At 42.4% G+C, this 11,386-nt stretch overlaps 1 protein-coding gene across 2 annotated transcripts; it reads right to left on the bottom strand.

Moving 5' to 3' along the window:
* Window positions 1-6,565: 6,565 nt before the first annotated feature.
* SELENOK (selenoprotein K) lies at window positions 6,566-10,524 on the bottom strand. Of its 2 annotated transcripts, none has more exons than XM_054036122.1 (4): window positions 10,419-10,524; window positions 8,875-8,965; window positions 7,497-7,577; window positions 6,566-6,659 (listed from the first exon to the last, which is right to left on the bottom strand). In XM_054036122.1, the coding sequence occupies exons 1-4, from the start codon at window positions 10,435-10,437 to the stop codon at window positions 6,566-6,568; spliced, it is 285 nt and encodes a 94-aa protein (XP_053892097.1). In that variant the 5' UTR covers window positions 10,438-10,524. The 2 variants fall into 2 exon arrangements, with proteins under 2 accessions (XP_053892097.1, XP_053892098.1); XM_054036123.1 differs by having other exon boundaries at window positions 6,575-6,659.
* Between the last annotated feature and the right edge of the window lie 862 nt (window positions 10,525-11,386).

Below are 11,386 nucleotides of genomic sequence, written 5' to 3'. Positions count from 1 at the left end.
CTCGGGGGCGAGGTTCGGCGCGCAGCGCAGCGCCCCGCCCCTCCCCGCGTTCACAGGGGGAAGTCAGGCCTGGCCCATGGCTCCAGCAGCGGCTTAGGCCTCCCCCTCCCGGGGCACATGCACAAGGGACCCACCCCTTCCAACAGCGTCTCACTTCCCTCCTACAGCCCCCAGGGCCAGCTGTCACCGTCTCCCCTTTACTGAGGTATCGGAGTAACAGCAATGATTATTCCCTCCTCCCCCAATTTATAATTTTGCGAGGGTTGAATAGTTTGCAGAACAAGATCATGAGGAGATAAAGGACAGATACTGTCACATCCCCATTGACAATTAGGGTTACTATACGTCCGGATTTTCCCAGACATGTCCAGCTTTTGGGGGCTCAAATCCCCGTCCAGGGGGAAATCCCCAAAAGCCGGGCATGTCCGGGAAAATCGGGAGGGCTCGGTGGTGCTCGGCCGGGGGCATGGTGCCGGGCCGGGAACCAGTGGCGCAGTGCCGGGCCAGGGTCACAGTGCCGGGCCGGGCGCGGGGCCGGGATCAAGGGAGCCGGGGAGCCGAGCCCGCGGGGCGGGGAGCCAGGCCGTCGGCAGTGCTGGGCGGGCCGGGGCCGGTCGGGCGGGGGCCGGCACCCCAGGGCCCGAGCCGACCCAGGCTGGAGCTGCCGGGGGCCAGCCTGGGCCGCGCCTCCTCCCCCCACACCCCCCCTTACCTGCTTCAGGCTTCCCGCGAATCAAATATTCGCAGGAAGCAGGGGAGGGGGCGGAGACTGTGGGGAGGGGGTGGGGTTGGGGCGGGGCTGGGGGCAGGGCCGGGGGCTGTGCAGTGTCCTCCATTTGGAGGCACAAAATATGGTAACCCTACCCATTGACCACCCTGTCCTAGCTTGGCAGCGTTTACCTCTGGAAGCAGAATATGCAATGCTACCATAACTTGAAGGACAGAACAGCACTGTATGGGGAAGGCGGGTGATAGTGTTCATCTGTAAAGCTATATGTGTCAAAGAAGTTAGAAAATTATATCAGTCCCTCAAGTTGGGAACATTTCCTGAAAATTTGAAATTGCACATGCAAACCCTCAGCTCTTAACTGTTCAAAGTCTAATCCCTTCAAAAGTCCAGAGTACTCCATACTATTTATTTAGGAAAACATACTATTTATTTAGAAAACTCATCAAGCTAATGTAGAAAGCTACCTTTCTTAGAAACTGCATATAGAATTCAGACAAAAAGCAACAGAGGGTCCTGTGGCACCTTTGAGACTAACAGAAGTACTGGGAGCATAAGCTTTCGTAGGTAAGAACCTCACTTCTTCAGATGACCCTCTGTTGCTTTTTACAGATTCAGACTAACACGGCTACCCCTCTGATACTAGAATTCAGACAGTTTTTTTTATATTATGCTTATTTCCCCCAGAAGCATGGTTATTCTGTGCACATTATGCAATATTAAAACATTAACTACCTACATGCTGTGCATCACTCCACCTGTTTTCCATTGTGGGAAGGAAGCTATTTTTATGGACAACTAACAGGATTTTTTTTTTAAAGGGTAATCTCGATCTAAACCAATAGATAGGTTTTTCTTGTTACAAGAGACAGTGTTTAAAAAGAAATCTAGAAAGGAAGTCCAATACAGACAGGAACTTTGCTTTAAATGCCTATAAATCATAGTTCTGAACTACAGGAAGGGCTGGTTTTGCCATTCGATGACCATGGCATAATCAAATAAACAATGAATTTATACTTCTCTAAGGTATAGCTTCAGTTGTTACAATAATTAACTGCCTCAGAAGCTTAGAAAAAAGTTCAAATTAATAAACAATCTCACAATAATACATAAGGCATCTGATCCTGATTTGGCCAGGTACACCTCTACCCAGATAGAACGCTGTCCTCGGGAGCCAAAAAAATATTACCGTATTATAGATGAAACCGCGTTATATCAAACTTGCTTTAATCCGCCAGAGTGCGCAGCCCTCCCCCCCCCTCCCGGAGCACTGCTTTACCGCGTTATATCCAAATTTGTGTTATTGGGTCAGAGGTGTACTTAAATGTGTTCCTAACTTTGAGCCCATTAGAAGTCCCTTTGAAATCAACAGGAACACTAACATGTTGAATCAGGAACTAAATAACAAGATGGTCAGTATATTCAGTCTGAGGATATAGATGAAAGTGGTAAAACTGGAAGAACAAAACTTACACACGACTTGGGAGAAGTTTTTTCCTCCCCCCTCCCATAGTAATATATCTGTATTTATTCTTTAGCATGTTTTCACTGTGAAGAAAAAAAAACTTTTCACATGTTTGAACAATACCAAGTACAATGGAGCTCCTCCCTGAGTAGCATTTTAAAATGGGAGTATGTCAAAATGCACTACAGAACTTTTGGTGCAAGTAGCAGGGTCCACATGGCCAGTTAGTGGCCTATATATTCACACCCTGCCCACTAACTGTAGACAAGCCCTCAGGTGAAGTCTTGAAGTTGTTTAGCCCATCACAGGCACAGATGTTAGAAGATAAATATTCTGCATATCCAGTTAGTAGGCATTTTTTTGGTGTGTGAAAAGGAAACAGTATAAAAAGTTGCATGAAAAAGGGTCTCAAAAATAGTAAAAGGTTAAAAAGAGGTAACATTTTTAGACTACATAATGACCACTGCAGAAATATAAGAAATGGAAAGGAAAACGCTGTTGGTTTCTATTAAGATACAATAGTAGATCTGAAATGTGCCAAGAAATGCCTCTTCTTAAAGTTTGTCCCTTGTTTCATCTTCTGTAACAAATGCTAAAAAGTGTCATGTGAATGAATTTTCTTTGGTCATGAATGTACTTACAGTATTATTAACAGAATTATTTTAATAGTTCTTATTAACCAAGGATGAAAAGAGTCAATGTTTTGCAAAGCCAAATATATTTGCTTATTACTTTGCCACGGCAATAAAATATTCACAAACTATACAAAAACGCTTTGAGACAGACAGTAAAACATGTGCATTTAATAACACTGCACTTCAGTTACACTGGATCCTGGAAGAAGGAATTCCCAGCACAACTTCATTATCTGCTTAATTGCAGAGCAGTTTCCATTAGACATACACATTCACAACATTCAAACTTGTTTGGTCCATCACCTAATGCTTCTTCCCTTCAGTCTTGCAAATGTGTAAGTCCAGTTGCCTGCCCTAAGAAGCAGGCATTTACCTACAAATAAATGGTAAAATAAGTTTTTGTTTGCTCTACTATTTTGCATTTATACTACATAAAGCAGCCATTTTAAACAAATGAAATAGACTTTAGATCTATGAATTGCTAAGTACAGTGTGTGACATTCTGTACCTTGGGGAAGTGCCCTGTAATGCCCACATTCCTCATTTAGATAGCATTGTGATCTTGCATATAAAGCAGGCCATGTGAGGTATCAGGGGAAAGGTTATGATCTGCTGAAAGTTATTTTTCTATCCATACATGGATATGAAGTTATGAGAATTGTGTTGTATGGTTCTCACTAAAACATGCTGTAAGTTGGGGAATCAGCCAGATATTCGCTCCCCAGAGACAACAGCAAGGAAAGTAACCAATGCCTGGGTGGGGTGTCAAACAACCCATCAAAGCCATTGTTCAGCAAGGGAGTTACAATTCAGTGACTCACCTGCATAAGGCCACACCAGGGGAACTGCTCAACCCTGCCTGGGGATTCAGGGCTTGTCTACACTGGCACTTTACAGCGCTGCAACTTTCTCGCTCAGGGGTGTGAAATAACACCCCCGTGAGCACCACAAGTTTCAGCGCTGTAAAGTGCCAGTGTAGACAGTGCACTAGCGCTGGTAGCTATTCCCCTCATGGAAGTGGGTTTTTTATAGTGCTGGGAGAGCTCTCTCCCAGCGCTACACAGACACGTTAAAGTGCTGGCATGTCCTTAGCAATGCCCACCAGAAATGCCTGGACTTGTGTTGTCCTACCACATCAACAAAGGGTAAGAAACAGAACAGTGGCCACATGCTTGGCCTTTCTCCTGCCCCCACCTATGCTGCAAGCAACAAGGACACGGAGAAGACTTAAGAGTCCAAGAGAGGAGACTGGCCCAGGTTTCAAGGGTGAAATCTGTGTACTATGAACTGCAATATTCAGTGGGGTGAGAAAAATAGCTTAATCTAGATGTTGCCCATTCTAATAGGGCTGAGAGCTTGGACTGCGTGCTTATATTTTCTTTTCTTTTCGTAACTAACTCTGACTTTTTGCCTATCTTTTGTAGTCAATACATTTGTTTAACTGTTTATTTTTACCAATGAGTTTGTATGAAGTGTGTGTGGCAAAACCGCTCAGGGTTGCAAAGGCTGGTGTATATCCACTTTCCATTGAAGAAGTGGTGAACCACTTAATAAATTTGCACAGTGCTGAGAACTGTGGGGGATTTGTCTGGTGCCTTTCTCTGTGTGATTCATGACTGGTTCTGGGAGCATTCATGCAATCTAGCAGGATGGGGGGCTCCACATGCTGTTGTGCTGACTGATGACAGCGTCTGGAGGGGTTTGCTGCTTGTCACTAGCAAAGCATTTTGAGAGACAGCCCAGGATGGGAAGTTAAGGGGGCACAGTGGTCCCACAGTCCCAGTTTGCTCCTTGGGAATCCCGTCACACAATACTGTAGAGATTTTTTTTTTTTTTTTTTTAAATATAGCCACCATTTCTGAGGTATGCCAAAAATGATCAAGTTGTCTACCTCTGAGCATTATAAATATAGTTCATGATGCTGTGGTACAAGAGAACTGTTGTTCACTTCTTCTCTAATTGAAACAAAAAGAAACCCAAAAATTATATTTACCAAATCAAAAAATAAAAAACTGAATAAACTTCACGTACCAAAGGATCTAAAAAAATGGAAATGCAGTTGTAAGAAAGACTAACATTTACTGGTTCTAGAACCAGAACTGTTTCCCACATTTAGTTTTTAAACCAGGAATTACCGGACGTTTGGTTCATATATATCTATCTATCTTATCACTAAAGAAAAAAATTTAAGAAGATGTTCATTCATATTAAAAAATTGGTCATTAATAAATTCAACATAAATTGGCAAAATAAAGCCATTCAAAATATTACAGCTTATCTAGAAAAAAAAACATTTTGTTTTATGTGTTAAATGGAAAAGAAACTTCTCACTCTTTAAAACTAATTACTTTAGAAAATCTTCTATTAACCATATACAGATTTGCTAATCACCAAATAAAAGCAGCACTACACACCCGTCTTTACTTTTACGTAACATTCTACCACGGCTTTTTACAGGTTTTTTTTTTTTTTTTTTAAGATAATATTTTATTTCTGGAGAAGTTTCATTGTCAAATTGTTTTATAACTGTATAAATACAGGATTAGATCAGACATACAACAGCAAGATTAAATTTGATTTGCAAGTGTTTGTAACAGTCATACTGAATTAAGATACCATTTTTAGCTATAGGATCACACAACTGTAGGTCGTTTTGGGATAAAATTATATTAAGCCTTTAAAGTAATTTTTCTAGCTATTTTTGTTATGCTAGATTATAATTATGTGTAGAAATTTACATGGTAATGTAATTGTAATAAAAAATTATGAAAGGGTACACAGACCAGGCAGGGTTTTTATTCATATTAGGGAACAGGGGTTTAACTACCCAGCCAGAACACATCTTTTAAACAAGACTGTCACATTACATGGTCCACAGTGGCCACCCAAACAGTGTTAAAAACATTTTAGCTAGAAACTGATTAAAGTAAGTTTACAGATGCCCTACTAAAACCAGTAAATGCCTCAGGTTTGACAGAATAGGTACTGCACAGGCAGCAGGAGCGGAAGCTTCCCTCAATGCCCCACCCATGTGCTTCAACCCTGATATGAAAACAACAAGGAGTCTGGTGGCACCTTAAAGACTAACAGATTTATTTGGGCATAAGCTTTCGTGAGTAAAAACCTCACTTCTTCGGATGGCAGACAACTTTAATGGTGAGAGGAGAGTTTAGTCTCTATTGCCCAATCAATCCTCCATCCCTTTGCTGAGACAGCCTATAAAATTGGCAATCAGTGCTAACTGTTGTGGTGGTGATGTAAAGTGGATGCTCATCTAAGGGGATACAGATGAAATGAGTTTGATCTCTCACAGACCACCAGATAGCCATTTGATACTGGGACGCTTCACTCCCTTGTTGATCTGAATGGGACTGAAATCATTAATCAGAAAGGTATAAAGCTCTATTTTACATTTCCAATCACACCCCAGCAAATCTAATTATATTATTTACCTCTCTCTCATTGCCTAGAGAAAGATGTATCAAAAAACTGTTTAAGGGATTCTTGTGGAAGTTCACCATTTCTGAACCAGAACTATAGCAAGAAGTCTATAAATGTACTCCTTTTTGTGCTATCATGTAGTTTTCTGATTCTCTTGACTTTTCTTTTATTTATTTTTAATAATTTTTGCAAGAGCAGGGTAAAATTCCCCATTATGAATTTTACCTGTAAGTTTAGTTCTTATTAGAACTTTCTTCAAAAGCAATGGAAGTCTTAAGTGTGATATAAACTTGTAAGTTACCTTCCTCATCCTCCTCCAGCCATGGGTGGTGGACTGGGACCTCCACCGTGATTTATCCGACCCATTCTACGGCGAGGATTTCCTGGAGGCCTAATTAGAGAGTGGGGAAAACATCAGTAAATACTGTCCATCACTATGCAACTATGACAATGGTCTCCATCTGGTGCAAATACACTGTTCCTAAGTTCCCATTCCAACAGCCTGCACCTTTTTTGTACTGCAAGTGTCTGACTGCTAAAAACAAAGAGCCGAATTGACCCCTTCCATGTGAAAAGCTACAGGAGGAAGCTTTTGACAAGAAAATCGCCACAAGAATTCCCTTGTGAAGACTGCTCCAAATTACCCCAACCCTTCAGAAGTAAAGTTGCCCTTAAATTGGCAGATATCAGGGGATGCATAAGAGGCTAGGACCATCCATGAAGAGATCCTGACTCCCATCCTGTGACAGAGACTGCTTATAGGTCCAGACTTTTTATAGTCTGGGGGAAAAAAAAAAAAAAAAAAAAAAAAGGCATATATAGGAAGGTATATATCTTAGTATTTATGGGCACATTAACCTAACTTCCACGAGGAATGGAGGGCTTAAGGTCTATGTGTAGGTTAAAGAGCTAACCCATGAATATATTATAAGAGAAAGATTTCAGCCAAATAAAACCAAGAAAAATGTAAAATACCTTCCATGACATACATTTGGAAAATGCTGTTAAATATAAGTTAGGATTTGTATTCTTGCATTTTAGGCTATGCAACAGATAGAGAATGATGATCTTATATTATAGAAAGTTATATATGTCTTAAATTTCTTGGTCTGACTTCTCAATTTGTTCTTAATTAAAGCATCACAACTCTAATCAGTTTATGCTAAAACATTCTCCTCACATATAAAAACAATTAATCTACACATATGAAGTTGAAGAAAAGCAATACCCTCTTCCATCATCATATCTTGAGTTTGAGGAAGATATACAACCTCTTCTTCTCAAATCTGGCTTAACAAGGCTCTGGAAGCTAAAAATAAAGGAAACAAGAGTGATATGTGTTGAATGCTAGAAATTAACAGTTTTCCAGCAATGCTGGACTATATAGCAAAACACTGGATGCAAAAGCAATAACTGATGTTCAATAATGGAAGTACTGTACATTAGCACCAGAAAGCATACTTGGATAATACTATTTTTCAAATTACTTGCTACTTCTGAATAAGAGGAGATCAGAAATTCTATTTCTAACTACTGATTAATGGGTCAAAAATTGAGTAAAGAGTTTAAATAATTCCGAATTGATTTAAGATTGAAATAAACCTGAGTTGAATACTAAGCATTATCCAGGGGTAGGCAACCTATGGCACATGTGCCAAAGACGGCACGCGAGCTGATTTTCAGTGGCACTCACACTGCCTGGGTCCTGTCCACCAGTCCGGGGGGGCTCTGCATTTTAATTTAATTTTAAATGAAGCTTCTTAAACCTTTTAAAAACCTTATTTACTTTACATACAACAATAGTTTAGTTATATATTATAGACTTATAAAAAGAGACCTAAAAATGTTAAAATGTAATACTGGCACACAAAACCTTAAATTAGAGTGAATAAATGAAGACTCGGCACACCACTTCTGAAAGGTTGCCAACCCCTGCACTATACAATATGTTCTGTATCTACTTGCATACATTCTAGCTTCTCTAACTGCAAGATGTGCATAAAAGTCAAACCTGGAATTTAAACAGTAAAAAGCATAAGTGAAGTCTGCAGAAGTGTCATTCAGTCTTCTAATTTACTTGGAGTTGAGACAGAATCTAAACTTGATTTACGCATGCATGAAGTAAATTGTGATTACCACTCTGCAGTTATTTTTATGCCAGCTAGAAGCTACTGACCTAGGCATTGCTGCCCCAAGGTTTGTTGATATGCTTATTTGACTGAGTACTCAAAACAATTCTACCAAAACATATACCCTTCAATAACTATTTAGAGAATTAGAAGTGATCATGACTAAAATGATCAATATTTAGGTGATAGCAGCTGTGATATATTAAAATCCAGTGGTAACAAGATAGTATCAGTTTTCTCACAGCTTTTTAAATTCATACAGAATATTTTTTTAAAGCCATCCAATCTGCTGCATGAAATGGAAAAGAAGAAAGAGCTAACGTGCTCAGGGAACTACCGGGGACATTTGCAACAAAGGAGTAGGACTATAATATTGCTCTGCAAAATATGTAATTTTTTGTGTTTGTTTCTGCATGGCAAATGACTAGTTGCTACATTTGGTAACTTGACAATACTAAACATTACATGACTACTCACAATAAAACCACAAAATCTGCTATGCCCCAGAAGAAATCTGTTATAAATGACAAACTCCAAGGAGCCCGACTCTGGGTATCCAACACTTGTCCTAGAACATATAGGATACAGTAAATACATTAAAATGCCATCAGTGATATGAATAAATTCCATTGTATTATATGTTACATGAAAAAAGTATTCATCAGCTACCAGTGATATTTAAAAATATCAGCAAATATCACAAACAGTGAATCAGCAAATGGCAGGAAGAAAATACATTTTACAAATATTGTCACTGGCAAGTTTCTTTTCCTGTAATTACATTACACATTTGTAGAAATAAAACTGCACAAGCTGAATCATTTATAGAAAGTGAACCACCACCATCAAAATGGCACTGCATACAAGGTAAATTAACAATGAGGAACAATTCTGTTTTTATGTTCCATACGTAGCAGTATTTTTACTTAGAAAACCACTATCTGCTATCAAAATACATTTACCAAAGTTTCTATTATTTTCCTGGTCTGAGTTAGAGATAAGCCTGAGCTACACAATTTAGTTCCAGCTCGTAGCTTCCTCAAGACTGGTGGGGTTTAGATATCATGTGCAAATCTGGCCCATCAAAGTAAATAGCAAAACTCTTATTGACTTCAATGGGGCCAGCATTTCACCCGTGGCATTTTGGTCCAGGCCAGTCTTTAGTCTAGACTAATAGTAACTGGCTACAAATGTACTACACAGGGGCTAATACCAAGTCTATTCTATGACAGGCTCATAAAGTCTAACAAAGAGGTTTACTAAATATTAACCATTATAGAAGGAAGGCTAACTGCAAGTTAGAAATGAAGGGTTGAGGGCTAAGTTGTAAAGTTTCTAATTCTTGTTAGTGACTTTGCCATGTGACATTAGCAAGATAAATGTTTCTTATTATTGTCTCCAGATTTTGGGAGGTAAGGATGCCTCTCAAATTAACATGCCACAAGATAGGAAATACCGAACAGTAGTGCCAGATAAGTTTGTGAGAGTCAGATAAAGCAGGTTCTTGCCTATGGCCTCTGCTTCATAATTACGTGTGTCTACTTTAATAATGACACAGTAAAGAAGAGACCGTGTCCCATCTACATACAACACAAGTACATTTCTCTCTCACCAGAGAGGAAAGGTTGAAGTCTGGCTACGTTTCACAGCCCATCACTTTACATTAAATGGTAGGAAGATGTTCAAACAGGAGGCACAGCAGGGCACAAAAACACTTTGATTCCCTGACACCTGGACCCTTGTTTTCGTCTGCAGGTCCCCGCGAGTGCGAGCCAGCCCCCGCCAGGCAGCAGCCCAGCGCCCTCCACTTGACGCAGCAGCGGTGCCTGGGCTGCACAGACCCCGAGATGAAGAGAAGGGGCAGGGGGGCTGCGGGCGGGTCCCACTCCCCCAAGAGCGGCCCCCCCCTGCCCTGGCCCAGGAAGAACCCCCCCTACACCAGGAACAAAGCCCCCAGCCCCCCCGACTCCTCAGCCCCCCCCCCCCCGCGCCTCACACGCCCGGCCGCCCCTCCGCCTCACCGTTCGAAATGTAAACCATGGCCGCCCCTCCGCGCACCGCTGTCGTGTCACAACTCGCCACTTCCGGGCAGGACTTGTTCCTGGGCGGCTACTGAGCATGCACCCGCGAACCGAGCATGCGCAGTAACTCTTGCAGAAGGCGCTGCCCTGACCTAAAGTAAAATAAAAATGAGGGAGGGAGGGAGAGCGATTAAAGGGGGCGGGGGTAGAGGAGGAGGAGGCCAGTCAAGGGGGGAGGCGGTACAACTGGCTCGTGCAGAGAGTCCACCAAGCTGTGTGCAGAGGAGGAGACAGTCAAGAGAAGCAGGGAAGGCAAGGGCAAGGCGGGAGGCTAGACGATGAGAAGGGGAAACCCCAGGTTAGGGAGGGGCAGAAGGAATACAAGTTTCTGCAAAAGGGGTGAGAGCATTCTGTAGTGAAGTATCAGAGGGGTAGCTGTGTTAGTCTGAATCTGTAAAAAGCAACAGAGGGTCCTGTGGCACCTTTGAGACTAACAGAAGTGTTGGGAGCATAAGCTTTCGTGGGTAATAGGGTTACCATACGTCCTCTTTTTCCCAGACATGTCTGGCTTTTCGGCAGTCAAACCCCCGTCTGGGGGGAATTGCCAAAAAGCCGAACATGTCCGGGAAAATGGCGGCTCTGCTCCTCCCCGACTCTTCCGCTCTGTTTAAGAGCCAGGCTGCCCGAACGCTACCGGCTTCAGGCAGCCCCGTGCCTCCAGACCCTGCGCCGCCGGAGCCCGGGAGGGGAAGTGCCCGGCTGGGGGCGCAAGGTCTGGAGGCACGGGGGCTGCCCGAAGCCGGTAGCACTCGGGCAGCCCGGCTCTTAAACAGAGCCAAAGAATCGGGGAGGAGCAGAGCCGCGGGGGCTGGAGCCTCCAGCCGCCGGGGCTCTGTGTAACTGACACAGTGTCTGTTACACAGAGCCCCAGGGGCTGGAGGCTCTGTTTAAGAACCGGGCTGCCCGAG

The sequence above is a fragment of the Malaclemys terrapin genome, chromosome 7 (genome assembly GCF_027887155.1).
Source record: "Malaclemys terrapin pileata isolate rMalTer1 chromosome 7, rMalTer1.hap1, whole genome shotgun sequence".
In the NCBI taxonomy this organism is placed as follows: domain Eukaryota; kingdom Metazoa; phylum Chordata; order Testudines; family Emydidae; genus Malaclemys; species Malaclemys terrapin.
The sequence above is the reverse complement of the archived record's forward strand: the minus strand, read 5'-3'. Positions and strand labels throughout refer to the sequence as shown.

Bases quoted from the DNA above. Each gene is read 5' to 3' on its own strand.
- SELENOK (XM_054036123.1), bottom strand. The intron at 7,578-8,874 runs GTGAGTAGTCAT...CTTTATTTTTAG, and splicing joins GCAGATTTTGTGGTTTTATT to CTTCCAGAGCCTTGTTAAGC. The intron at 6,660-7,496 runs GTATTGCTTTTC...CTCTCTAATTAG, and splicing joins AGATATGATGATGGAAGAGG to GCCTCCAGGAAATCCTCGCC.